At 33.6% G+C, this 23,936-nt stretch overlaps 6 protein-coding genes across 8 annotated transcripts; 5 read left to right on the top strand and 1 right to left on the bottom strand.

Moving 5' to 3' along the window:
• Positions 1–86: 86 nt before the first annotated feature.
• Positions 87–3,381, top strand: LOC120326027 (TATA-box-binding protein-like). Of its 2 annotated transcripts, none has more exons than XM_039392233.2 (8): positions 87–341; positions 614–689; positions 1,317–1,444; positions 1,607–1,734; positions 1,908–1,995; positions 2,155–2,414; positions 2,912–3,006; positions 3,091–3,381. In XM_039392233.2, exons 1-8 carry the CDS (start codon positions 219–221, stop codon positions 3,168–3,170), a joined length of 978 nt encoding a protein of 325 aa, XP_039248167.2. In that variant the 5' UTR covers positions 87–218; the 3' UTR covers positions 3,171–3,381. The 2 variants fall into 2 exon arrangements, with proteins under 2 accessions (XP_039248167.2, XP_039248166.2); XM_039392232.2 differs by having other exon boundaries at positions 92–341; positions 614–752.
• Positions 3,294–8,560, bottom strand: LOC120326028 (ras-related protein Rab-4B-like). Its single transcript, XM_039392235.2, has 7 exons — positions 8,390–8,560; positions 6,773–6,853; positions 6,548–6,662; positions 5,348–5,410; positions 4,616–4,770; positions 4,315–4,410; positions 3,294–4,052 (listed from the first exon to the last, which is right to left on the bottom strand). Exons 1-7 carry the CDS (start codon positions 8,403–8,405, stop codon positions 3,922–3,924), a joined length of 657 nt encoding a protein of 218 aa, XP_039248169.1. The 5' UTR covers positions 8,406–8,560; the 3' UTR covers positions 3,294–3,921.
• A 33-nt stretch (positions 8,561–8,593) lies between these two features.
• Positions 8,594–9,179, top strand: LOC120326029 (trafficking protein particle complex subunit 2-like protein). The gene has a single exon (XM_039392236.2). It carries the CDS (start codon positions 8,721–8,723, stop codon positions 9,144–9,146), a length of 426 nt encoding a protein of 141 aa, XP_039248170.1. The 5' UTR covers positions 8,594–8,720; the 3' UTR covers positions 9,147–9,179.
• A 32-nt stretch (positions 9,180–9,211) lies between these two features.
• Positions 9,212–12,580, top strand: LOC120326025 (mitochondrial disaggregase-like). The gene has a single exon (XM_039392230.2). The coding sequence runs from the start codon at positions 9,212–9,214 to the stop codon at positions 11,144–11,146; it is 1,935 nt and encodes a 644-aa protein (XP_039248164.2). The 3' UTR covers positions 11,147–12,580.
• Positions 12,581–12,654: 74 nt separating this feature from the next.
• On the top strand, positions 12,655–15,150 carry LOC120326026 (uncharacterized). Its single transcript, XM_039392231.2, has one exon. The coding sequence runs from the start codon at positions 12,659–12,661 to the stop codon at positions 14,336–14,338; it is 1,680 nt and encodes a 559-aa protein (XP_039248165.2). The 5' UTR covers positions 12,655–12,658; the 3' UTR covers positions 14,339–15,150.
• Positions 15,151–15,248: 98 nt separating this feature from the next.
• LOC120326023 (uncharacterized) lies at positions 15,249–23,397 on the top strand. 2 transcript variants are annotated; one of them, XM_039392229.2, is made up of 9 exons: positions 15,254–15,609; positions 16,010–17,697; positions 18,301–18,437; positions 19,060–19,183; positions 19,818–19,874; positions 20,289–20,387; positions 20,786–20,837; positions 21,826–22,017; positions 22,215–23,397. In XM_039392229.2, exons 1-9 carry the CDS (start codon positions 15,333–15,335, stop codon positions 22,532–22,534), a joined length of 2,946 nt encoding a protein of 981 aa, XP_039248163.2. In that variant the 5' UTR covers positions 15,254–15,332; the 3' UTR covers positions 22,535–23,397. The 2 variants fall into 2 exon arrangements, with proteins under 2 accessions (XP_077968279.1, XP_039248163.2); XM_078112153.1 differs by lacking the exon at positions 21,826–22,017 and having other exon boundaries at positions 15,249–15,609.
• Positions 23,398–23,936: the final 539 nt, after the last annotated feature.

Below are 23,936 nucleotides of genomic sequence, written 5' to 3'. Positions count from 1 at the left end.
TTTTTAATAAATTGGAATTTAATATCACTATGAAAAATAAAGGAAATGACGCAATAAAAAAGTTGAATGATATTATTTCACTCCGCTTGGGGCGCTGTCATTCATTTTTGACGTCGTCGCTGTTCGTATCTTCGTTGTTTGTGACTGTGTAGGTCACTACTCTTGCTTGAGTTCGAAAGGCGGTGTTTCCTAACTTCCTGAATTTTTACTGCCTTACGATGAATCCACAGCGAGTCATTCCAGGCACTATTCCACATGGAGGAATATTACAACAAAGGAGTGTTAGTGGACAACAACGGCCTTTGATTTCTCAGGCAAATCCACAATTATCACAAAATCAGGTAAGTGAATCACTGAATTTACATCCTTACCTGGTGAAGGTTTGCAATACCATTATTGTACTGCTTTGTCTACTTGCCAATGAACAATATCTATAAATTCATTATAACTATTGGTGAATACGTAGATATAGCCTAACTGCAGAACTGGTTGATATTTCAGTACCGTCTGTATTTAGGCTATTGTTCTATCAAGAATGGATATTCCAGGGCAAGTCACTGTCAGATTCAGTAATTGCTTACCAAATTAGACATGTATTTTGCTTTATATTCAGGCTGGAAGTTCTGGATTAAGTTTGCCAAATCCAAGTGGATATAACGCTGTGAGTCATCACCAACAGCCACCAAGAGGAATGTATGGAAGCCATCCAATGTATGGAGCTCCATCGCATCAACAAAATACACAACCTGGAGGTTTGTTAAGTCTAATATTGTGCTCCAACTGTACACTTCGTTTTTTCACATGCCTCCGATTTGATTGCTTTATATGCGATGGCTAATTGAATGATCAAATATCTGAATTTCAATGTATGATTGCTAATCCTAGTCGGCCATAAAGTGGCATAGTCTACTTACCTTGCAAAATGAACTGCAATAGGTTCCTTGCAATAATTTGCAATTTCCTTGCTTGTAATAGCATATGTCGTGTCTTGTTTTTAGGTGTACAGTTGTGTTTTATATCCCCAGATAATGTGGGACCCACAATACCATATTTTTGCTAGTGTAACCTTACCTTATGCTTCTATGCCTGGGTATTCATTTATTTTGATTTCACAAAGGCAGTATTGCTATACCAAAATTGAATTTTCACCATTTTTTGATGTATGAGTAATAAAATCCTCTCTCCTTGTATCAATTGGCCTTCACTATTTGTTCGTCTGTAATAGACCATGTTCCTGCAAGCTATTGTAAAACTAATTGTGGTATTTGTATTATAAGGCATCAAGGAGTAACGATTGATATCATTCCTTTCATTAGCATCCAATCAACACTTTGTTACTTTGGAAAGTCAAAGGTCACATCGTCAGAACGAAGATGAACGATCAGATGCTCAACAGCACAGAACATCAGTTGCAATGAGTCCAGCACCTTTATCCAATCTCCAAGTATGTCACATGTATGTTACAGAAAATCAGGTCTTTACTTACCATTACTTGTGTCTTATGATGAGTATATTTTTTTCTTCCATCAAACCCAATGGTATTATTTTGACAATAGGGCAGACCATATCGAAATGATTTGTTTTATATTTCCTTTATTTTGAACAGGTCCCCACTCCTAGCGCATTGAGTAATTATCATGCGAACACTCCTGGTTATCCCTTGAGTGTGAATGTAGCAACACCAATGACTCCTCGAACTCCTGCAGATTCTGGGGTCGGACCACCAATGTTACAGTAAGTATATGGTTTGATTGTTCTGTGTCATATGTTAAATTACTTTGGAAGAAATTCTGTGGAATATTTGATACATGTAGTAATGATGTAAAATATATTTCATGTGGACTTGCAAAAAAAAAAATAAAGACTCAAACATGATAGGTGATGTTATTATTTTTCTTACTTTTCAGAAATATTGTGTCAACTGTAAATCTAGGATGTAAGTTGGATCTCAAGAAAATTGCCTTACATGCTAGAAATGCTGAATATAACCCAAAGGTAAGGGTTCACTTATTTTATTTAGCCCAAAGCATCTTTGATACTGATATAAAACATGATTACCTGTAGTTCTTCTATTATGGTCGGTTGTTTAGCTATACAACTTACCTACCAGTAAGCTGACAAAAATTCCAAAATAATGTAAATATGTATTTTTAGCGATTTGCTGCAGTAATTATGCGAATTCGTGATCCGCGGACAACTGCTTTAATATTCAGTTCTGGCAAGATGGTGTGCACAGGAGCTAAAAGTGAAACTAATTCAAGATTAGCTGCCAGAAAATATGCGAGAGTTGTACAGAAACTGGGTTTTCCAGCAAAATTTTTAGATTTTCGAATACAAAACATGGTAGGAAGTGTTGATGTGAAGTTTCCAATTCGATTGGAAGGCCTTGTACTAACACACGGACAATTCTCAAGGTTGGTACTTAAATGAATCTGATGGAATTTTTCATTTTAGAGACCTATCTTTCTTTATATATGCATTGGAAATTGTAGATCTGCCAAGTTGTGAACGTTTGAAAATGGTTACAATCAGTAGCCTATACCAGGGCTACTCAACTATTTTTACCGAGAATCGGCATACAAAACTTCAAAAATATTTGGGCATCCTTATTAAACCCGCACTTCCTCGACCGACTAATGATTATTAGCTAATCAAGAATATTTATTATGGCATTATAGTTCTTTTCATATATATTTAAATCTATGAAAAGTGATATTATAAAAGGAAAACTTCAATAGTGGGGCTCATGATCCAAAATAAAGAATTCGTCGCGGTCCGAATCTTCGGACCGCCAGTTGAGTAGCACTGGCCTATACTTTCTATAATTTATGAAAACCTTCTAGGAATGTTACATAAGTTAACACATACATCGTGGAATCTGGGCACTTGAACATAGAATTTCATTTTACAGCTATGAGCCTGAACTCTTTCCTGGGCTGATCTACAGAATGGTGAAACCTCGCATTGTACTTCTAATCTTCGTATCTGGCAAAGTTGTACTCACTGGTGAGTGTTTCCCATACTACAAGTTATCTTTTAATCATATAACATATTCTAGGGATTATTTTAAAATTAAACTATTCTCTTCAGGTGCAAAAGTGAGATCAGAGATAGAGGAAGCTTTCAACAACATCTACCCAATTCTGAAAGGTTTCAAGAAAGCGTCTTGAAGTCTATATCTTTGGCTTCACATTTGAAGATTTCTTATTGAAAATGGCGAACAGCGCGAAGGATCACAAAACCCAGATGGCGCCAATGACTGTTCTATTTTTGTTCCCTTGTTTTTATCACCATGCAATGAACATTGTAATATTATTTATACATATACAGACTTTCAAGCAAACACATGGAAAGAATACATACAAATCATGATTGCACAAATGCTTATGGACCACTTGTTAGTATTATTATTGCCTCAGTTAACAGGATAAGTGCTTGTTCGGTGTGGTCATCAGATTCACCCAATTGTCCGAGAATGCAGTGCTTTACAGAAAAAACTTGAACATCCATTGCTTTTTGCCAGAATGCAGCAATAGGCGCTCCAGAACCGTATGTGTACCAATATGGGGAAGCCTACTTTACATAAAGTTGTGTAATGGGCAGGGGGTATATTCGTTCACTTGGTCCGGTACACACACGACGGGAGTACCTAACTTTACCCCTTAATGATATATATAGTTAATCCGGTACATGCCATTCCTTGAATTAATCAATATTCTGGACACTATTCGAACAGCATTTTACCCACAGTGTATTCAAGTGTCCTGATTTTTAATCCTTGCCACTCTATTTAAAACGGAAACAAAAGGTACAACAGTCAAGTACAGACATAATCATGTGCAGCAGGAGTGATAATATATAGATATATGTAATGATGGATGGAAATAAAATTTATAACATTTTATATATAATGCAAAGTCCTCATCCGCAGGGACATTTGTTATCTTGTTGCTGGTTTGTTCTGGCGTGAGCGTTTCTCAAATTTCTCATCTGCCTTAATGATGAATCTCCATATTGTATCCCAGAACCCATTCTAGCGGGATCCAATTCACCTGAAAATGAGTAACATATTCATTTATCAGTTTTTGATGACGGCGGGTGAAGTACCTCATACATGATTTTCATGGGTTCCTTAGAATTACAACTTAGCTGATGGTGGACCAATCAAAGATATCTTCCAAGAAATTAGTCATTTGCTAATCAGAAGGCAAAACAAGGACCTCCATTTTACAAATGCTATCTGTACTACTCTCAATAACTATAAAAGATCTATGAAATTGGCGTTTGCACAAACGTACAAAAATAACGACTTACCGCATTCAATTTTATTCAAAATAGTTTTCGCGCATTTGAGAAACGCTTCCTCAACATTCAGCCCTGAGAGAGCACTGGTCTCCAAAAACATCATCTCTGCAAAAAAATATTGGAATATAAATATCGCGTCAAGTGGCGTCATACAAGTTAAAATCTTGTGGGGAATGTTTCTGAGATAAGTTGTAGTACGAACATTATATATTTTTGGAATCGTTATTTGTATTAGCACCTAGCAGCAAAGTTGACACGGACATTCTCAAGATGTTTAAATATAGTCTGCAAAAAACGTTTCACAACCTACCGTTTTCCTGTGCAAATCTGGATGCTTCAAGAAATGTAACTTCTCTGTCTGCTTCTAAATCGACTTTATTGCCACATAATATAATAACAATATTTGGACTTGCTAGAGCTTTTGCATCACTGAGCCAGTTGGTTAGGGCATTGAATGACTCCCGACTGAAATAAAGAGTAAAAATAATAACCAAACTACCCATGACATTTTTCAATTATCTCTGAAACAGGCCTACTTATATCGAATGGTATATTCCTAAGACAAAAAACAATCGCTATATATCTTTAAGTAGGCCAGATTTTGAAGCACACAGTAACAAAAAGGCCATTGTTTTTTTCACCAGAAGGATACAACATATAACTTATATTCGAATATCATTTTTCTCATTTCTCTGTAACTTATAAAAGTTGTATAACCCACTATGAATTGTAAAAATAGGATTCCACATGCAGGCCAAAATCATAAAATGCCAACATATATCACCCAATCATTGATTTTATAATATAGCCAATTTTTAATTGCACTCAATATTCTATCATTTATTTAGAGTCACTCAATGGTAATACCGTAACTAAATATAACGAAAGAACACACAATAACCTGGCTTAACGAAATTTATGCCTCAAGGCTGAAAAAATACGCTAAAATTATCATTCCAATTACAAAATGCATAAGAACCAAAGAACGACCACTTGAAATTTCAAAAACTGGAACATGAAATACAATCCACACAGTTTTCACCTTGTTATATCATATACTAGAATAGCTCCTGCTGCACCTCTGTAGTAACTTCTCGTTACCGATCTGAATAAATAATTCAAACAATAACCTAAAGTACTCAATTTTAAAATATAAGTTTGATCTGTATTATAATGGTAAATGAAAATTGATATCACAGCAAGAGTTGACTATTGTCCTAAGCGGTTAAATGTTAAACCTGAATATGTTAAGATCTTGGAATCAAATCCTGTGCACATCACCCGACTTATAGTGTAGGCCCTCACAAAAATAGTGAGCTGCTTGAAGTTTTTACAGAGCCTTGTTCAGAGTGCAGGTGTAAAATATTAATAATAAAATAAAACTTTAAATCAGTTTTCTATAAATCACAGTTATGAAAATCATTGTTACAAAAATAGTAAACATGCAAAAAAATATTCCCATGATATTGCTTATTGTATAAATTATCCATCTCAGCTGTCAACAAGGAAAAGCAAAAAATGGGTTGTATGGTTAGCTTAAGACTGGCCAAATTGGTCTCAACAATGCAAGAAAATGACATATGTCTCCATCCAAGTTATTGATCATTTCACAATTGATGAAAAGGCGTTTTACTCCATATTAAATCAATAATATCTTATATAGGAAATCAATAAATATACAAAAAATAGCAAGATTAATTAAAGCAAATATAATAATAAGAGATATCACAAAAGCATTAATTTATGTTAAAAATATACTTGGGAGCCGTCACGTGCCAATACGTGTGTCGTATTTATTTTTGATAATATTTGTTACAAGCAGTCAGCTGTTGTATCATTATATAGACTTGCAAGTGGGTGTAAATAATAGATGGTTTGTGCAGGAAACCTTGCCAAGAATCAACATTTGATGCATTTAAAAGCAATTAATAATTATAAAAAGAAATTTTTCCTTCCTTTACAAGAAATTCGATACAACATTACCTTCTATATAATTTAATTATTTATATATGAAAGAAAGCACTGTTTGTATTTCATACATAAAGGTACATCACCACAACAGCCGTATAGTTAATTAATGCTAGCAATTGCTTCAGATAGAATTACCGTATATAGAAAAAGGGAACAGCGTTAACCAATAAAAGCCTTGAGTATCATATTTTAACATATCATTGGGAATCATCAGTAAAGCATATACAAATTGACCATGAAAGTTTGTCAAGTTGAGAACACATATACAAACCTAAAACGCTCCTGCCCCGCAGTATCCCAAATTTGTAGTTTGATGGTTTTTCCGCCTGCTGTGATAACTTTTGATCCAAATTCAACACCGATAGTGTGAGTTGAATCTCCCTTGACTAAACAGAAATAATTTTCATACAATCATGCCGAAGACAAAGAGTAAAAATTAGTCTTCACGTGTACAAATTAAATTACAGCCTAGAATATTTCTTTTCAATTAACTTACATTTGTTCTCCAACAGCTGATGCAGGAGACAAGACTTCCCTGTTCCAGCACTTCCAATCACAAGAAATTTGAAAAGAAAATCTGAATGATGGAAATAAATGTCAATCATAACACGAAGAGATTGTCAGTTTCCATCATCCACACATCTCCAAATTGAAAGATGCATCAACCATTTTTGTAACTACTATCTCGATAATACATTATATAGAGCCAGTTTATGAAAGCTGATTATACTTCATTCAAGGTTTTATTATATCGATATTGCGGCTTAACATTTAAACCAGTTAGTGAATCTTATAATAGAGAATGTCAAACACACAAATCGCAAAAAAATTACAATAAATAACACATTCCCTCTTAACTAGATATGCACTTAACAATATACAAACTTATTTGTGTATTCTTAATTTTCATGCTTATGTGATATTTCCTATCAATTTATCTACCATGTCTAAATGCAGTAAAAGTCTGGACATCCAGATACTCCCAATTATAGGATAAGCAGGAGTGCCGAGAAATTCTTTTTTAAAGGATACCACTATACCACTCTCACATAAAAACCAAAACATTATTGTTTCTTTATTTTCACAATATCAATAACTGTATTTATAAGGATGTTTCAGAATGATAAGCTTGGTCTTAGATTGGTTATTATCTTTAAATAATTATATTATTAATAAAATGATCTAACAATAAAAAATAAAATAACGAACAAAGTAATGAAAAAAGATTTATGGTAACATGAAATAGCACCAATCTCAGGAAAAGAAATACAAGACCTAACCTGAAACTCTTCAGTAGTTAACAAAAATCCAAAAGTGATTTTAAGTCATTATTACAGCCATCCAAAAATAAGATGACAAAAACATAAACATGTTATGGAACATTGGAAGAAAAGCCTTCAAAGGTAATTTAGACAGTCAAAAAAAAAGATCTAAATACAGATATATATATATGATTTTACCATTTTCCAATTTAACCTAGACACTAGTGTACCAAGAAAAAGAATAGAACCGTAATTACTGGAAACACCAACTTATGTCACTGCATTGCCAATGAACAAATAATGAGATATAATTTGTCATCATTCAAACATTACTGAACAATGATCTATTTCGGTATGAAAAATTCATCAAATTCAATCATATAATCTTTAATTTGATACCATTCTACAATTCTGAATAGGGGATTAATCATGAAATGTAGCTTGTGACAAAGACTCGAGATACCAAGCTGATAAAAAATGGTACTGATTGTATGTGTACCTATTTCCCCCATACTGATACATATATCAAATAAATAAGGTATTAATGTTAGAAAAAGGAAACACGGCCCTAGTGTAATAGATAAAAGATATACTAAAACTGAATTTATTGTTGAGTCAGCAAATAAACTATATATATCAAAAATAATAAAATATGAAAAACAGACTTGACTGTTATACCAAAGTAGAGTACTAGTACATGAAGTAGTGGACAAAATACATGAAACAATGAACTGAAACAATAAAAAGGAGAATAACGTAGATATAGAAAACAATTTGTAGGAAGCAATCAAGAGAAAAGGCATCACAACTTAAACAATTGACATGCATCCTGAAACAATGAATTTTCTTACCATATGTCTCAGGCATCTTTTAGTTCTGTATGTTCATAACGTTCCAAAATTGTCATCGGGTAGAAAAAAGTAATCCCGGTTCCAGACTGCAATGGGGGATGAGCGAAACCTATATCTTAAAAGTATATCTTCAATGTATTTACCGGGATACCTTTCTATTAAAGTCAGAATAGCGATGACCAACTTCAGAGCGCAGTGGTGTAACAAAATTACGTTGGATAGGAAACAGGAGGCGCTATAACACTGACGCCATTTTAGATATCGTAGCGTTGGTGGCGGTGCTGTGTATTCGCATGGATTTGTAAGTTGTTCGTTCGACTATTCTTGTGCTATGGCAGTTTGTATTGCTGTTATTGCTAAAGAAAACTATCCATTACTTATACGCTGTAAGCCGGGCGAGGAAAACGAACTCAAATTTCATTATACTGTTCATACTTCATTAGACGTTGTAGAAGAAAAAATCGCCAGCGTTGGCAAAGGTTCTGGGACATCATCTGACCTTCGTGAGTTTTACCTTGGTTTATTGTATCCCACAGAAGACTACAAAGTTTACGGTTACGTTACGAACACTAAGGTCAAATTTGTTATTGTAGTGGATCCATCTAATGTTCAAAAAAGGGATAATGAAATAAGAAGTATGTTTCGTAAGCTTCATAATGCCTACACAGAATTAGTGTGTAACCCGTTTTATATTCCTGGAGAAACCATTAAATCTAAATCATTTGACAGAGTCGTTTCTTCATTGCTTGCTGAATAGTGGTTAAGTTTTTAAATAATAATTTATTGTATAATAATACCATCACCTTATGTCTGTATGTCATAATGATGAATGCAAGAATAAATAATATTACCAAAAAACTCTTGTTGGTGCCAAGACGAACACTTCTAATAAACAAATGTTCCAGCTATAAAATGTTTTCCATTCACTGTCTGAAACCTTGTTCTCGAAAATCAATAGTAGATCAGACATTTCGTTTGATTTATACAAATCCGAATGAAAATCCAAAGTTTAGTTCAGCTTCGAGACTTTCGCCACTGCTATTTTTAGCAATTGGATTTATAGCAAATGATGAAGGCAATGATTCTCTACTGAAAAGAAAATTAAAGGCATCAATACTGCACTACTCCGTGTCTGGGGATATATTTGGATTGCGACACACCTTGGGTGAATTGAAAAAATGTAGTGCAGAAGTTGCAGATGAAATAATAAATAGCACCCACAAATATGGTTGGACTCCATTGATGGCAGCAGCAGTCAATGGTCATATTGAGATTTTATTGGCTTTGTTAGATGCTGGTGCAAACCCCAATCATACAGATTTGTTTACAACCTCTCGTCATATTTCTCATAAATTTCATATTGATGAATTGGGAGTTCGTCGTGAAAGAGAAAACAATTTTAGCGATGAATTGAATCATTATTCAAATTTTTTGGGTTTTACTGCCCTACATTATGCTGCTGTTGCAGACTCTAATTCTTGTGTTACTGCTTTACTGAATCGTGGAGCTGATGCTTTGATAAAGAATCATTTAGGTCATAAAGCAAGTTCATATGTGAGTGAGGAAAACGATGAATTATATGATCTATTGATTTCTCATGAAAAAGCTCAATCTGTTAAAAAAGAAGCAGAAGAAGCCCAAGAAAGGCTCAAGTTTCCACTTGAAAAGCGATTGAAAGAGCACATCGTAGGACAAGTGGGACCTATTTCTACTGTCTCCTCATGCATACGTAGGAAACAGAATGGATGGTATGACGAGGATCATCCTCTCGTTTTTCTATTTCTCGGCTCCTCAGGTGTAGGGAAAACAGAACTTGCTAAACAGGTAGCAAATTATTTACATAAAGGGGATAAAAAGTCCTTCATACGACTTGATATGTCTGAATATCAAGAAAAACACGAAGTTGCCAAATTAATTGGGGCTCCTCCAGGATACATTGGCCATAATGAAGGTGGCCAACTGACAAAGAAATTGAAAGCCAAACCTGACGCTGTAGTGTTATTTGATGAGGTTGACAAGGCGCATCCCGATGTACTTACAGTTTTGCTCCAGCTTTTTGATGAAGGGCGTTTAACTGATGGAAGGGGGAGAACAATAGACTGCAAAAATGCCATTTTTGTTATGACTTCAAATTTAGCATCTGATGAGATTGCGCAATACGGTGCAAAACTTCGAAGAGAAGCAGATAATGTGAGAAAAAGTAAACTTGATGAAACTGAAAATCAAAATTCCATTCCTAGCCAGTATAGCAGCGTATCTCGCTCATTCAAAGAAAATGTGGTTCAACCTATTTTAAAACGACATTTTGGTAGAGATGAGTTTTTGGGACGAATTAACGAGTTTGTGTATTTCCTGCCTTTTTCAGACAATGAATTAATTGAACTTGTGGAAAGGGAACTGGAAATGTGGAGAGCTATTGCTGCTAAAAAGCATAAAGTTAAAATTACCTGGCAAACACCTTCAATTCCCACAATTTTAGCTGATGGGTATAATATATACTATGGTGCTCGGTCGATTAAGTATGAAGTTGATCGAAGGGTCGTCAGTTTACTTGCTAGTGCTCATGAGCGCGGAATATTAAAAGAAGGTTGTAATGTTTTGGTTTCTACTCCAACAAAAAATGCTGAATTAGCCCAATCTAATAATTTATCTAGCGCACCTATTCAACTGGAAATCAGAACAGTTGGGGATAAATCAGTAATTGTGAGTGAAAAAGATGTATGGGGATGGCATCATAACAATACTAGTATGGTGTAATGCTATTGACAATTCCGGACTGGGGAGCTGTTTGGAAATCACTTTGACCACCGCTCAGGCTCCAATGCCGCAATATTTAAGGTCTCAGATTTTTAAATCGAACTTTAAACCTAAATAAATAATTGGAATCAAATCTTAAAAAACATTATAAGCTGAAAATATTGATAGATTTTATCATTTCTATAAGGTATTAAAAATTTATAAATTCATATGAAAAATAAATAGATGTGTTATGAGCTGGAGCCACTAAAATTTCTGGTAGCTCTAGCTCCATCTATTATGAGAAGCTTGCCTTTAATCTGCACCAACAAAACATTACAGATATGGCTCCCCAGTCCTGACAGACATGAATTATCTGCATTTTTTATTGTATTTATTTCATATTGATTGAGAGTTTCGTTTTGTGGATATTGTTTTTATTATTTGTGAGATGCCTTATGTTGACAGTGCATTGACTAAAATATACAACTGAAGTAGGCTATCTATGATAATTGCATGTTACAAATGTTTATCATTGATAGGAATTTTTGCACCCAAATAATTTGGTATTCTTAGTTTCTTTTTTTTTTTTGACTAAATTAGTTTATTTATTTTAAAATGAAATAGAAATAAAATATGACAAATTTTACCACATACAATTTGATCATGATGTGACTCTTGAAATAGCTAATTTTACATTAGGAAAATCTTAATTTTGTTTTCTGAATTCCCAAACTGGGAGTACTTGGATATTGTGTTAAACTGCAGGAAATTTTTAGTGTCCACCTGCCTTGGATTTGGCTTGAATGAAACAGTATGAAAGGGATGAAAAGGAATAACAATCTATTTCCACGAAATAATACTTTTTTGGATTCTAAATCATAATAAATTTTGTTCAACTTCTATGTTGTTCCTTTGCCCTGGGTGCATTGAAAAGGTAATTTCTTCCTAATTTTGTCAATGATGCTTATTGTGGAAGTGTTGAATTCAATGATTTGGCACGGCATATTGAAAGTTTGATACTGTAAATGTATGTTTATTTAACCTATCACTATAATAAGAATCTCATAAAGAAACAGACAAAACTCAAGTAATTCATTGTGTGGTTATACAGTATTTTGCTGTTCCCCTTTACATGTTGATCATTTTTTCATGGTTCAATGTACTTGTTTAACCACTGGTTCAAGTGGATATAATTTTTATTCAAGCTGAAGAAATTATTCCAAACTGTGTTAGATACGAATTATTTTTCTTGAAAAAATGAGTAATTTCCTAACATTTATAATGATCTTTATAATAAATGATCATTGAATGATAATCATATTGAACATTTTTTTTATAAAAATTATCGCTTAATTCCAATTCAGATTTTTGTCTCATTTCATTGAAGTAATTACCTGAGCCACGTTACATCTATGGACATTTTATTTATCTTGATTATGCTTAAATTTCAAGGTATTACCGTAGATTAAGATACTGGTAATGCTTATGAGATGATAAAACGACTCAATATTATTGCAAAACATAAATTAAATGGCAGAAGCTGATTCTTCAGAATCTTCAACAACAAATATGAAACCTGAGACAGAATGGTCAACGAGAGAAAAATTAGCAATTGCTTCATATGTATTAAGAACTGGTGAGCAGCATTGGTCTGGTGTGGGAAGACTTTTAAAACCACTGGGTGAACCTGACAGACCTCCAGATTGGTTTAGTCCTAAATTTTGCGCCCAACAATACACTGCTTTAGTAGATCAAACGGATGCTCCGAAGCGTAAAAGAGGAAGTGAACGTTCTGATTCATCAGAAAACATACAACCTGGTTCATCACCAGAGGATGTTATTGTGTCACGTTTAACAAAAGTACGCATAGAAGAATTGAAAAAACAATTGCGTTATGAAAGAACAGAATATCGCAAATTGAAAAGAGAAATTGAATTAATTGAATCAGGGACAGTCGATGACCGGTTAGATGAACTTATTAATGAAATTGAAAACGAAGGCAGAGAAATGGAATATACAATGGATAAAGATGTTGATACTCAAGAAAATAATGAAATTGAAGATGCTAATTCTCTAGCTGAAGAAATAAGAAATGAAATCGAAAAGTTGCAAAGGACTGTACTACCTGATGAAGATACAATACCAAAATTGCCTGGCGATATTGTCAAAGATAATGAACCTGCCATAAATGTTATTACTGATATCAGTCTGAAAACTGAAGAAAGCAAGATAATTGGAGCTGCAACTGTTGTAGGAGATACAAGCCTAGCTGAAATGCAAAACTTGGATAATGTTCCCCAAGAAAACAAAGTTGAAACTAAGGAAAAATCAGACTTCGATTATACAGTAACTGAGTCATTTGAAAAAGATGCCAACGTTGCCAAAAATGTTGACTCCATATTTAAACCTATACCAGATGAGATTGAATCACAGAAAGAAGATATTGTCGCTAAAAATGAAAAGATTGAACAAAATATTACTGTAGAGAAACAGGAGAAAAATTCAGAAAATTTAATTGAAACAGAGGCTCGGAGAAAACATTCCTCGACTGATGATACTGTTTCATCAGAAGTTGCTGGGGTTAATAATAGTGCTTTTAATTTTTCAATTGATGAAACTTTACATCAGTCGATAAGTCTACCTGGAACTCCAGCTCCACCTGACAGCTTTGTATCAGACAGTTTTCCATCAAGTCCAGCACTTTCACACAGCAGTGACATGGATCCTGATTCTACTGCCAGTTGGAAGGCTTGGCGAAAATCGATTATGATATTATGGAAACAGGTAGCAAGTCATAGGTATGCTAGCTTGTTTTTGCAACCTGTGACTGATGATATCGCACCCAACTATTCAACTACTGTATACCGTAGTATGGATTTATCTCAACTCAAAAAAAATATTGAAAATGGAGTTACTCGTACAACCACAGAGTTTCATCGTGATTTAATGTTGATGTTTCAAAATGCTATCATGTATAACAGTAGAGAACACGATGTTTTTATGATGACAACCGAGATGCAGAAAGATGTCATGGATCAGGTTGCGCAATTCATGTCAACACAAATGATGGCTGAAACTACGCAGCCAGCCGCAAACAAGAGCTTACGAAGAAGCACCATGCGACGATCCGCATTCAGCGAAAAAACTAATGAAACCAGATCAAGGAGATCGGGTGCTGCTGATACAGATACAAGGCCATCACGTTCATGAATAAAAAATGCAAAAGAGACTGCTAAAATGTTTGGTATTTTTTTACTGTTCATTCGATATAAAAATTAATCAAAACAAGGGCAGCTGTGTAAATGCACTTGAACAACATTACTAGTCCTTATCTAAAAACCGTTTTATATGATGTCACTGTATTCAAGTAGGTATGTATTCCAACTACTCATCATCTTTCAACACCGACTTCAATTATATTTCATACAATCATTTGTCATATATGTTTAGTTCATTTTATGTTGGCATAAGTGAGTTGAGCCTGAGTCCTCGGATGATCAAGACAAATCAAAAAGTTACAGAAATACATTTGTGCTAATGTGCAGCAAGACTCTTGCATTACCAATACTATTGGGAAATTAGTTAAAAAAGATAAATTACTCGCACTTTTATAATGGACTTCATGATGACTTGTTATCTGTGCAATCATTCCGCTTTGACCTATGACCCATGGCTCTATTTAGAATATTTTTATTGTTCAGAAATTCTAGGATTAGATTACTTTTTATACTGTAAATATTTGGATTTAGCAATTTGTAATTCAGTTTGTTGAATTGTATGACTAACTCGGATGAGTGTTTATTTTGAATTTCTTCAAATTTGAAATAAATTGAATAATATTTCTGTGTCATATCTTAGTAATGGGGAATTCTGAAACTCTTTTCCTTCTTAATTTTGGACATATTTCATTGTTCTGTCATGTAACTTTAAGTGGCAAAATATTTTGATAATTGTGGCAAAAAGATTTTCCATCTCACACTCAACTCAAGAAATTGTTTTTTTTTGAGGACAGAAAAATCGATGCTTTTACAATGTTGTGTTAAAATCATCATGTACTATGTTGTCAAGTTCTATTTGGGAATTTATTTTGTAAGGCCTGGCTGGCTTTTAAATATACTTTGAACTGATTATTTTTATTACTATTTTTAAGACGAAATTCAAACATAAATATTGTGATGCTTTGTAAACTGGAATAACATACATCATGTCTGGATTTATTCCCATGGTGTCAACGACACCTCCACCCATGGATGATGGTGAAGATTTTGGTGATTTTAAAGACAGCGCACAAAATGATGATGACTTTGACGATTTCTCTTCTCCTATTATTTATGATGATGATTCATATCCGTCTATCAATTCTCCACCCAGTATTGATGATTCTAATCATTTTTTAAGTGATGATACCCATTTTCCTGCCAAAAATTTGTTTCCAAATAGCAAGGGTGAAAACGGAAAGATTGAATTGAATAATGATAAAGGTTGGTAATTTTTGTTTTTTGTTAATTTTTGTAACTCTAATTTCATGAGTTGTGTTTTGAATCTTGTGGGAGATAATTAGGTGTGGAGGGATTGCTCGAGTTTTTACTACTGCAGCATCGTTTACATATCCGGTGGCCGTTCACTACTCCAATCACAATCCATTTTTTTGCACGATTGTGATAAAGAGTTCATGATAAATAACCTTGCTCCACAAGACCACAACATAAAAGAGGATCAATTCCAAATTTTCAGCAATAAAAGAAATCACTATAAGATACTACTTTTATTTTACTCCTGAAATATTGCTGCTACAATTCTTTTAACATTTGATTGGAATTTGGCTTACATTGCAATAGTCATTTGACTGTCTTGTTGATTTACTTTTTATTTCATTCTCAGAGGTGGAAACAATATTTCATGAAAGCCAATATGGACAAGAAAAGAATATGGTGAATTCCTCAATGCAATCTTCACCACCTTTAAATGGTTCAAGTAAATCAAATATTACCGATGATACTATAGAAACTCAATGTAATGGTGTTAAAAATCCGGACATTGAAGATGACAGTATAAACACTCAATCTTCAAATGATAAAGAGAAGGCAAATACAAAATGCGCAGAACTCACTGATGATCGGTTAAATATTCAAGACACCTCTATTAAAAATAGTGATGATCAAAATCTTCTTAATACTTCTGCCTCAAATACAATTGCGAACTCCGCTGAACCTGACATGTCTATTAAAGATGAAGATATAAGTTTCTCGCAGAACAATATGAAGAATTCTGATTTAGTGGATAACTTTGATAATGGAGATCATGTGTCACTTACTGATGAAAGTTGCCTGAATAATCAAAATTATGTTGTATCAGAAACTGTTGATGACATAAATATAACTGAAATTGCCTCAAAACAAAGTGCAATAAGTGAGGAAAATTTTTTTCGTGAAAAATCATCTAAATATCCAGAAGATTTGCAAAATAAAAGCCTTAATTATAACTTAACAGAAGTTGAAGTAAAATCATCGGATGATATTGTATGTGAAGATACAATATGCCAAGAATTTAATGTTAATAATTCTGTAAGTATTAATGAACATATTGATGTTAACGAATCAGCATCTGCTATTGCTCAGAGTGAAGTTCGAGAGAATTCCTGTGAAGAAAATAGAATAGAGGAGAATGCACCAGAAAATGATGATTTTGATGAAGACTTTGCTGATTTTACATCTGTTGAAAGTGAAAAGCCCATTAACTCAGAATTGGAGGATGTTGTATCTGATGGTGATAATAAAGAGCTTCAACTTGAAGGAAATTTGAATGATGATATTGTATATGAAGATACAATATCTCAAGAACTCGTCGTTAATAATTTTGTAAGTAACAAAGAACATATTGATGTTAATGAATTGGCATCCGCTATTGCTCAAAATGAAGTTCAAGAGAATCCCTGTGAGAAAAATAGAACAGAGGAGAATACACCAGAAAATGAGGATTTTGATAAAGACTTTGCTGATTTTGCATCTGTTGAAGTTGAAAAGCCCATTAACTCAGAATTAGAGGATGTGTCTGATGGTGATAATAAAGAGCTTGAAATTGAAGAAAATTCAACTATATCAGCACAACCGACAGATGCAATAGACAAAATTCCGGTTGAAAATTCAAAAGAACAAACGGATGATTTAGGTGCCACTTTCGAATCGGCATCTTGTACTGAAAATAAGACTTCAGATGAAAATGTTACTGAAAATATCCAAGCTGATGATGATTTTGGTGATTTTGAAACTGAGTTTGTGACCAGTGACAGTAATTGTAATAATGTTGTTGAATCGACACAAAGTGAAGTTGTTCCATTTGAATGTGACTTTGGTGCATTTGAAGAAAATACCACTGCCAATAATACGGATGGATTTGCTGATTTTTCTGCTCCTAAGGAAACAACCAAAATGGATCCAGATGTGGATGACTTTGGTGATTTTGCTGAAGGTACTGGTGATGATGATTTTGCAGACTTTGGGAGTGGTTCTGCAACAACCTGGTCGTCTGTTCAAGACACTGTGAAAAATGTATCAACTGTAAAAGAAAAAGTAAGAAAGATTACTGGTATTACTATTTTTGTTAAATAATAAATAATATTAACATTAAATTTTACTGCAGTTCTCTGAACACGAACATTAAACAGGTTCCAGTGTAACAATATGGTGTGCAAATGTAGAGACCAACAGAAAATTTGTACTATTCAATGGTGATGGAACTGTGATCTTTTGTCGAACAAAAAATGCTTAACTAAGAAGTGAATGCATTTGCATGTTTGGCATCATCCAAAAATTCACAGTATGCTGAAATATATAAATACTTGGTCTTCCAACTTTCATTCAAAAACATTGGATTACCAGTATGTACTGAACTGAAAAATTGCACTTTATAAAAGTAAAATGTAAGGATGATGAAATGAAGCTACAAATTTCCTTTAAAATGCCAATAACAGAGTTTAGAATCTTGAATCATTCAGTAAATCAAACCTCCGGGAGTTTCATTGTTTGTGGACTAGATGTGGCCCGTTAGTGGTCATCTTTGACATAATTACTGTCCAATTTCTATTTTTTCTTTAAGACAGCATGTATTCACTTCTAGAATCGATGATATACTATTATACATTGTTAGTAATATTTAATTGTTATGTATTTAAGGTGGAATCTTTTGTGTCAAAATATTTGAACAAGAAAAATGATTTATCGAAAAGTCAAATTCATTTAATATCAGATTTGATGAATTCTGATGCGGAAAATCATTCAACTGTTAGTGGAGAATCTTTACAAATATCATGGTAAGTAGGCTACTAGGTAATGTAAATTACTAGACTTGAACATAGTTCTTGTTAGGTTGTGAGCATTCTAGTTAGGTATGCCTACCCATCAAACTATCTAATTTTTCTGTTCAAAATATTTAATGATTTTTTACCACCCTTGAATTTTGAATGTTTTAGAAATTGAATATACAGAATATATAGTTTGGATGTAAAAGCAAGTTTTGAGTTATAATTTTTGCTCCACTAAAAGGTGTTGTTCATTGACATTTATACCATCGTTCCGGTTGATTTCAACTCGTGCTATAAACCGTAGTCACATTTTCCATTTACTATTAAACCTTAAAGATAATTACCGGTAGATCATAGTTAGGTAGAAATCTGAGTTATGTGCATATAAGCTGACCCCTTAGTTCGGGAACCCTTTTTTTGGAGTTTTAAACTCGGCTTATATGCGAGAATATATGGTAATCACATTTACTATTAAACCTTAAAAAGATAATAACCGGTGGACCATAATTAGGTTGGAAAAGAAACTGGTACCAATTGCTGTCATGGAAATAGCTGCACAATGACGTAACTGACCAACATCACTTGAGCACATATTCCTATTTTTACAATATTCAATTTCTTCTTTTATTAGTTCGGGGGAACTATGGGATCAACTGGAAGATATTGACAACACCCTTGCACTAAACTTTGTGTGGAATGGTTCCGGTCACAACAAACATCTACTTGATTCTTTAGGAATGCATACACAAAATATTGTAAGTGTATTTCAGTTTATCAAATTATTATAGGCAATCACAATACTTCTTTGGCATGAAATTTTGCACGCATTGTTAAAATCAATTTCATGCATGTACGGGGAGGTCAGTCACAACAGTTTGAAAAAAAATCACTGCACATCACATATGGAAATAGTTTGACCATTGATGGTGACCATACTTGATCAACTGTCATTTCATTTACTATTTTTTCTGTGTGGTTTTATCGTGATATCTTCCAACTCTACAGTATTGATGATTCGGTGTATGTTGATTCCTAATGATTTTACATGCTTGTATTGAAAAAACTTTGGTGTTTAGTCGGTGTTAGATAAGAAATATTCTATTTCTATAAGGAAAATAGACTTTATATGAGATTGGATGAAAACCTTATAATGTGCATTGTGCAGTTTTCACGATATACACTTCAATATCCCATGGCTATCCCAAAATTTTTATGTCGCAGTTAGATTTTGTTTTGAAAGGCAAATGGAGTTGCAGCAAATAATTTTCTTTTTTGCAACGATTTATTTTCATTGATTCAGTATTATTGATTTATTATTTATTTGTATTTTTATTGATCCTGGTGATATTTGCTATTCATGTATTTTCTATCCTCGTTTATCTAATTTAGCTTTTCAGTGGCACCAAGCAAGCTTACTACGTTCCAACCTATTATGCTGCAGGATTGGTGAGTCTAAACTTTTGGTTTCATGTCTTCATTCATGTAACCCTGAATCTCTCAAGTGCAGGCTGTGACTGAAACATGAGAGAATCTAACTGCTTTTTAATATTTTATTTAAAATTTTCCAACTATGCTCTCGAATTTATGATCTTTATTAATAGTAGCTACTAAATTTTCAGTAATGAATATTAATGGTTCAGTTATTTCGGTAAATTTTATATTCATTTATTATTTATCTCTTGTGATATACATGAAATATAGCCCTTAATATTTGTAAAAATTCCATGCTTTTCAGGATTCATGACTAATGTGCCCACTTAGACTTAATCAGACGAAGTGTTTGTTCGAATGGCTATCAGCTCACTCGTGATGTTGAAAATATTATCAAGTAGTTAGTAAATGAATAACGCTTGGTTTTAGGGTATGATCGATCCAAGCAAAGGAGTGTTAAAACCAATGTCAGCTGCCGAAAAAATCACAGCATTATCTCCGACTGAAAAGAATGCTCCGGCACTACTGGTACTCATAATGATTCCATTTTGTTGACTTTCTTAACGAGCAGATTTTTACATAGTTTTCATTGTTAATAAATTTCATATTATCTGGTCAATATCAGTATAAATATGAGCTTTTTGAGCATAGACAGTAGCTGGTAAAACTGAAATTACATGCTACATTTCTGGTATGCAGTTGTGTCATTAGCAGATTATGTTCCTTTATTTCTATAAAAATCCTGAGTACTATATTATTTCAAAACTGGAATTAAGCTGGCTTCCCAAATGTGAAAACCAATTTTCCATTCCCAATATAAAATATTTATTTTAGATAGCGACAAAATATAATCGTTCCAAATATTATTAATTTAATTTTCATCTCATTTTCAATGTTCAACTATGATTTTTGATTTATTTTGACAGGAGGAGGCTTCCAAAGCACAAGAGGTACATTCTGAATGGAAAACTATTGCAGGTAAAGTACTCAGTGCTTTGTATTAGAACATTAGATTCCAACTCCACACACACACAGAAAAATTTAATTTAGCTCACAGTAGTATAATTTGATATTTATATCAAGAATATTTAGCATACATATTCAGCCTGGTATCATGTCTAATTTAGTTTCACATATAAATTCATATGTGATTGTTTTCATGTTGTCCCCTAATATTTTATTTGATTGAATTTTTATATTGTAAATAGCAATTCTACAACAGCGTCTTGACTTGAACTGCTCCAAGGGCCAATCTACAACTTATAACGTAATTTCAATTAACAGACACTTGTGTTGTTCAATAAAATTAAACCCCTAGTATGTTTTTTTATGATAAACAAGTTTTACTTCATTTTTAAAACTAAAAAAGCAAAACTTTGAGTATAATGTAAGGCTTTTTTTGACATCCTCCCTATATAACATTCTATGCATTGTGCTGCTATTCCTTGACTTCAATTTTTATTTAACCCCTTTTTACTATGTTCAATGACTTTTCAAACTGGCCGTTACGTTACTTTTCAAATGCACACAGTCACAAGTACAGTATGACACTAGTAAAAGATTTTTCATAAGTAATCGTTCGCAAGACACTTACCGTAAATCCTACTATTCTATTCCTAATCTGGCTGTCTATCTTGCCCATATTCCTATTTACATCATTGTTCATATTTTTTGATATTCCATAAATAACTCATGGCTCACTTTATTATAATGAAAACATGAAGTGATATTTCTGGAGCATTGTGCGTTATTTCCATATAGAGACAATAATTTCTCTTCAGGCGATATTGGGTGTCTTCAATTGGACAACAAAAGATTGACTCATTTATTTTAGCTCAAAAAATCGCAGAAGCCTGATTCAATCTATTCTAGTTTTTCACAAAATATACTACTCAAAATTGATATGCATTAATTTATGGCTCATTGCAATTCATTCATAATAATACTCATAATAAATTTCTTGTAGATAATTCTGGTAGTGGGAACAGCATGCTTATAGATGGTAGTTGGTCACATAGTGATGAGATTACAAATAATTCTGACACTGTTCAAAGCTCAGTGGATATGAGCGATCCTATACCAATCATTTCATCTTCTATGGACTTGGATTATTTTGAAAAACTCAGTGTTGATGGTTCGAAATCATCGGTTAAATCAGGTAGCATACTGGTGAGGGTGACTAACACTAACTGCATGTGACCTTTGCTTGCTTTTATATTGAAGTAGTGCTTAATTTTCCACTGTTTTATTATCAAATTTTGCAGTTGCATGTTACTTGGTTATGCATTTCTTCTACAAGTACTTATCGTGATCTCAATATCCAAGGATAATAATCTGGAATATTTTTCTTAACAGACCTCATAGACCCAGAGTTACTAGAACTCACAACAGCTCCAACCACTGAACCCCCTCCACCACCAAAAGATAGTGGATCTGCTACACTCAGCAAGATTTTGGCCTCGATCAAAAGTTCAAGCAATAATTCATCTCCGAGCAGCACTATTTCAACATTGTTTGCACAACAGAACGCCTCAAAATGGGAAGAAGAAGAAAGTAAACTCAGCCCTGAGACTCGCCTTGTTTTGCAAAAGCTACCTGACCTTTCATATATGAAATCAAGAACTCTTGTTTTTCCAATTTCCACATCTAGGGTAAATATGGATGATGATATTTAAGAATCATTAGCAGATGTAAGTTAATTATGAAAGTATGAGTTATGCCGTTAGGACATCAACGCTCTGATTTTAGCAATGTATCGAATAAATGTAAAACATGTAGCAAGTGTAATCGAGTAGGACATCAACGCTCTGCAATTTTAGCTGCCGTTGAGTCGTTTTTCGAAACTTTATATTGTCTGATTATTCTATTAATTCTAGTGTCAGAATTGCTGGTGCTTCCGAACTCTAAAACAAAAATACTTAAACTTCAACCAAAACAGAATAAGGCTTGTCTTTAAATCTTTCATAGTCTAAAGAATTTTTCCCCGGAGTGGATGTTTATGGATTTTTGAATACCTCTCAAGCACATTGTTTGATTATGAAATATCAAACTTTGATGTGCGTATATTCAGTTGTTTGTCTAATACGGCCATGTCTACTCTAGTTAAAATTAGTAAACAATTTTGCTCTGCTCATTGTGCCTTATTGATATTCTGCAAGTGCTGTTATATGTTTTAGAATTTAAATTTTTTTTCAACAATCATGTAACTGTCAAGCGTGACAAAATGGGTACGATATCTTCCATATTTGTTTGCACCTATCTGGTTCAGGTTCACGATTTTCAAGTGAAAAAAGACTATTCCATTCTGCATTTAGAGCAGATAACTTTGTGTTTTAACTTGTGAAATTCCATCTTCTATATAAAATTTAAGCCAAGTTAGATGCACGTCTTTTCAATGCTTTTAGATTAGATATCTTAATTTGTTTGAATATATATATTTATTTAGCACATATGCTGATCATTTGTTAGTGTTGGTTAGTGCACTCTTCTTCTTGTGCAATGAGTATTTTAACAAAAAATAAATTTGCTTTGTATAGTAGTGAGGTGTTTTCTTGTTTGTTTTTGAATTGGGTAAAAGTTATTCCTTTCACTGTTTCACATGTGGCTCAAGATGAATTCAAGCTGGAAAATGAACCGACTTGCGATGGTATTGCCTTGGCTGGTGGATTTTGTCACACATATCACGTCACCGGTTGTTGTATTCAGCATAATAAATTTTGGTGCTGAAGACGTTGATATATTTAGCAGAGCAAGGGTTCCCAACCTTTATTCTATTGTTTACTCCTTGGCAAATTTGAAAAGTGAAACCTACCCCCTTGAAAATTCCACTGTGTTGGAACCACAAAAAAAGTGGCGCGAGACGGGGTCTCGCGCACTAGCGTGTCCGTCCATAGCTACCTCACTCGGCGCTGTATCGAGTGATGTGGATGACTGCTGCGTTTGGCCACATCCCATGAAGGTCGAATTTACCCCCGATTGAAGACCCATGGTGTAGATGTAGACCGAAAACAATTTCCACAGTAAACCCAACACATACCTGTATTAATTTGGCTGTTGTATGTTATTGATTTCATCACG

Source organism: Styela clava, chromosome 4 (genome assembly GCF_964204865.1).
Source record: "Styela clava chromosome 4, kaStyClav1.hap1.2, whole genome shotgun sequence".
Classification (NCBI taxonomy): Eukaryota; Metazoa; Chordata; class Ascidiacea; order Stolidobranchia; family Styelidae; genus Styela; species Styela clava.
Note: the sequence above shows the minus strand (reverse complement) of the source record. Positions and strands in the feature narration are given on the sequence as shown.

What these genes read in the sequence shown, in the direction of transcription:
- LOC120326027 (XM_039392232.2), top strand. Translation starts at nt 219, where the DNA reads ATGAATCCACAGCGAGTCATTCCAGGCACTATTCCACATGGAGGAATA. An exon ending in ATGCTGAATATAACCCAAAG is followed by an intron (nt 1,996 to 2,154) that starts GTAAGGGTTCAC and finishes ATGTATTTTTAG; the next exon opens with CGATTTGCTGCAGTAATTAT. An exon ending in ACACACGGACAATTCTCAAG is followed by an intron (nt 2,415 to 2,911) that starts GTTGGTACTTAA and finishes TTCATTTTACAG; the next exon opens with CTATGAGCCTGAACTCTTTC.
- LOC120326028 (XM_039392235.2), bottom strand. An exon ending in GCGGGGCAGGAGCGTTTTAG is followed by an intron (nt 5,411 to 6,547) that starts GTTTGTATATGT and finishes TTATTTATTCAG; the next exon opens with ATCGGTAACGAGAAGTTACT. An exon ending in TTTGAATAAAATTGAATGCG is followed by an intron (nt 4,053 to 4,314) that starts GTAAGTCGTTAT and finishes ACTCATTTTCAG; the next exon opens with GTGAATTGGATCCCGCTAGA.
- LOC120326029 (XM_039392236.2), top strand. Translation starts at nt 8,721, where the DNA reads ATGGCAGTTTGTATTGCTGTTATTGCTAAAGAAAACTATCCATTACTT.
- LOC120326025 (XM_039392230.2), top strand. Translation starts at nt 9,212, where the DNA reads ATGATGAATGCAAGAATAAATAATATTACCAAAAAACTCTTGTTGGTG.
- LOC120326026 (XM_039392231.2), top strand. Translation starts at nt 12,659, where the DNA reads ATGGCAGAAGCTGATTCTTCAGAATCTTCAACAACAAATATGAAACCT.
- LOC120326023 (XM_039392229.2), top strand. Translation starts at nt 15,333, where the DNA reads ATGTCTGGATTTATTCCCATGGTGTCAACGACACCTCCACCCATGGAT. An exon ending in TATCAACTGTAAAAGAAAAA is followed by an intron (nt 17,698 to 18,300) that starts GTAAGAAAGATT and finishes TATGTATTTAAG; the next exon opens with GTGGAATCTTTTGTGTCAAA. An exon ending in AGAATGCTCCGGCACTACTG is followed by an intron (nt 20,388 to 20,785) that starts GTACTCATAATG and finishes TTATTTTGACAG; the next exon opens with GAGGAGGCTTCCAAAGCACA.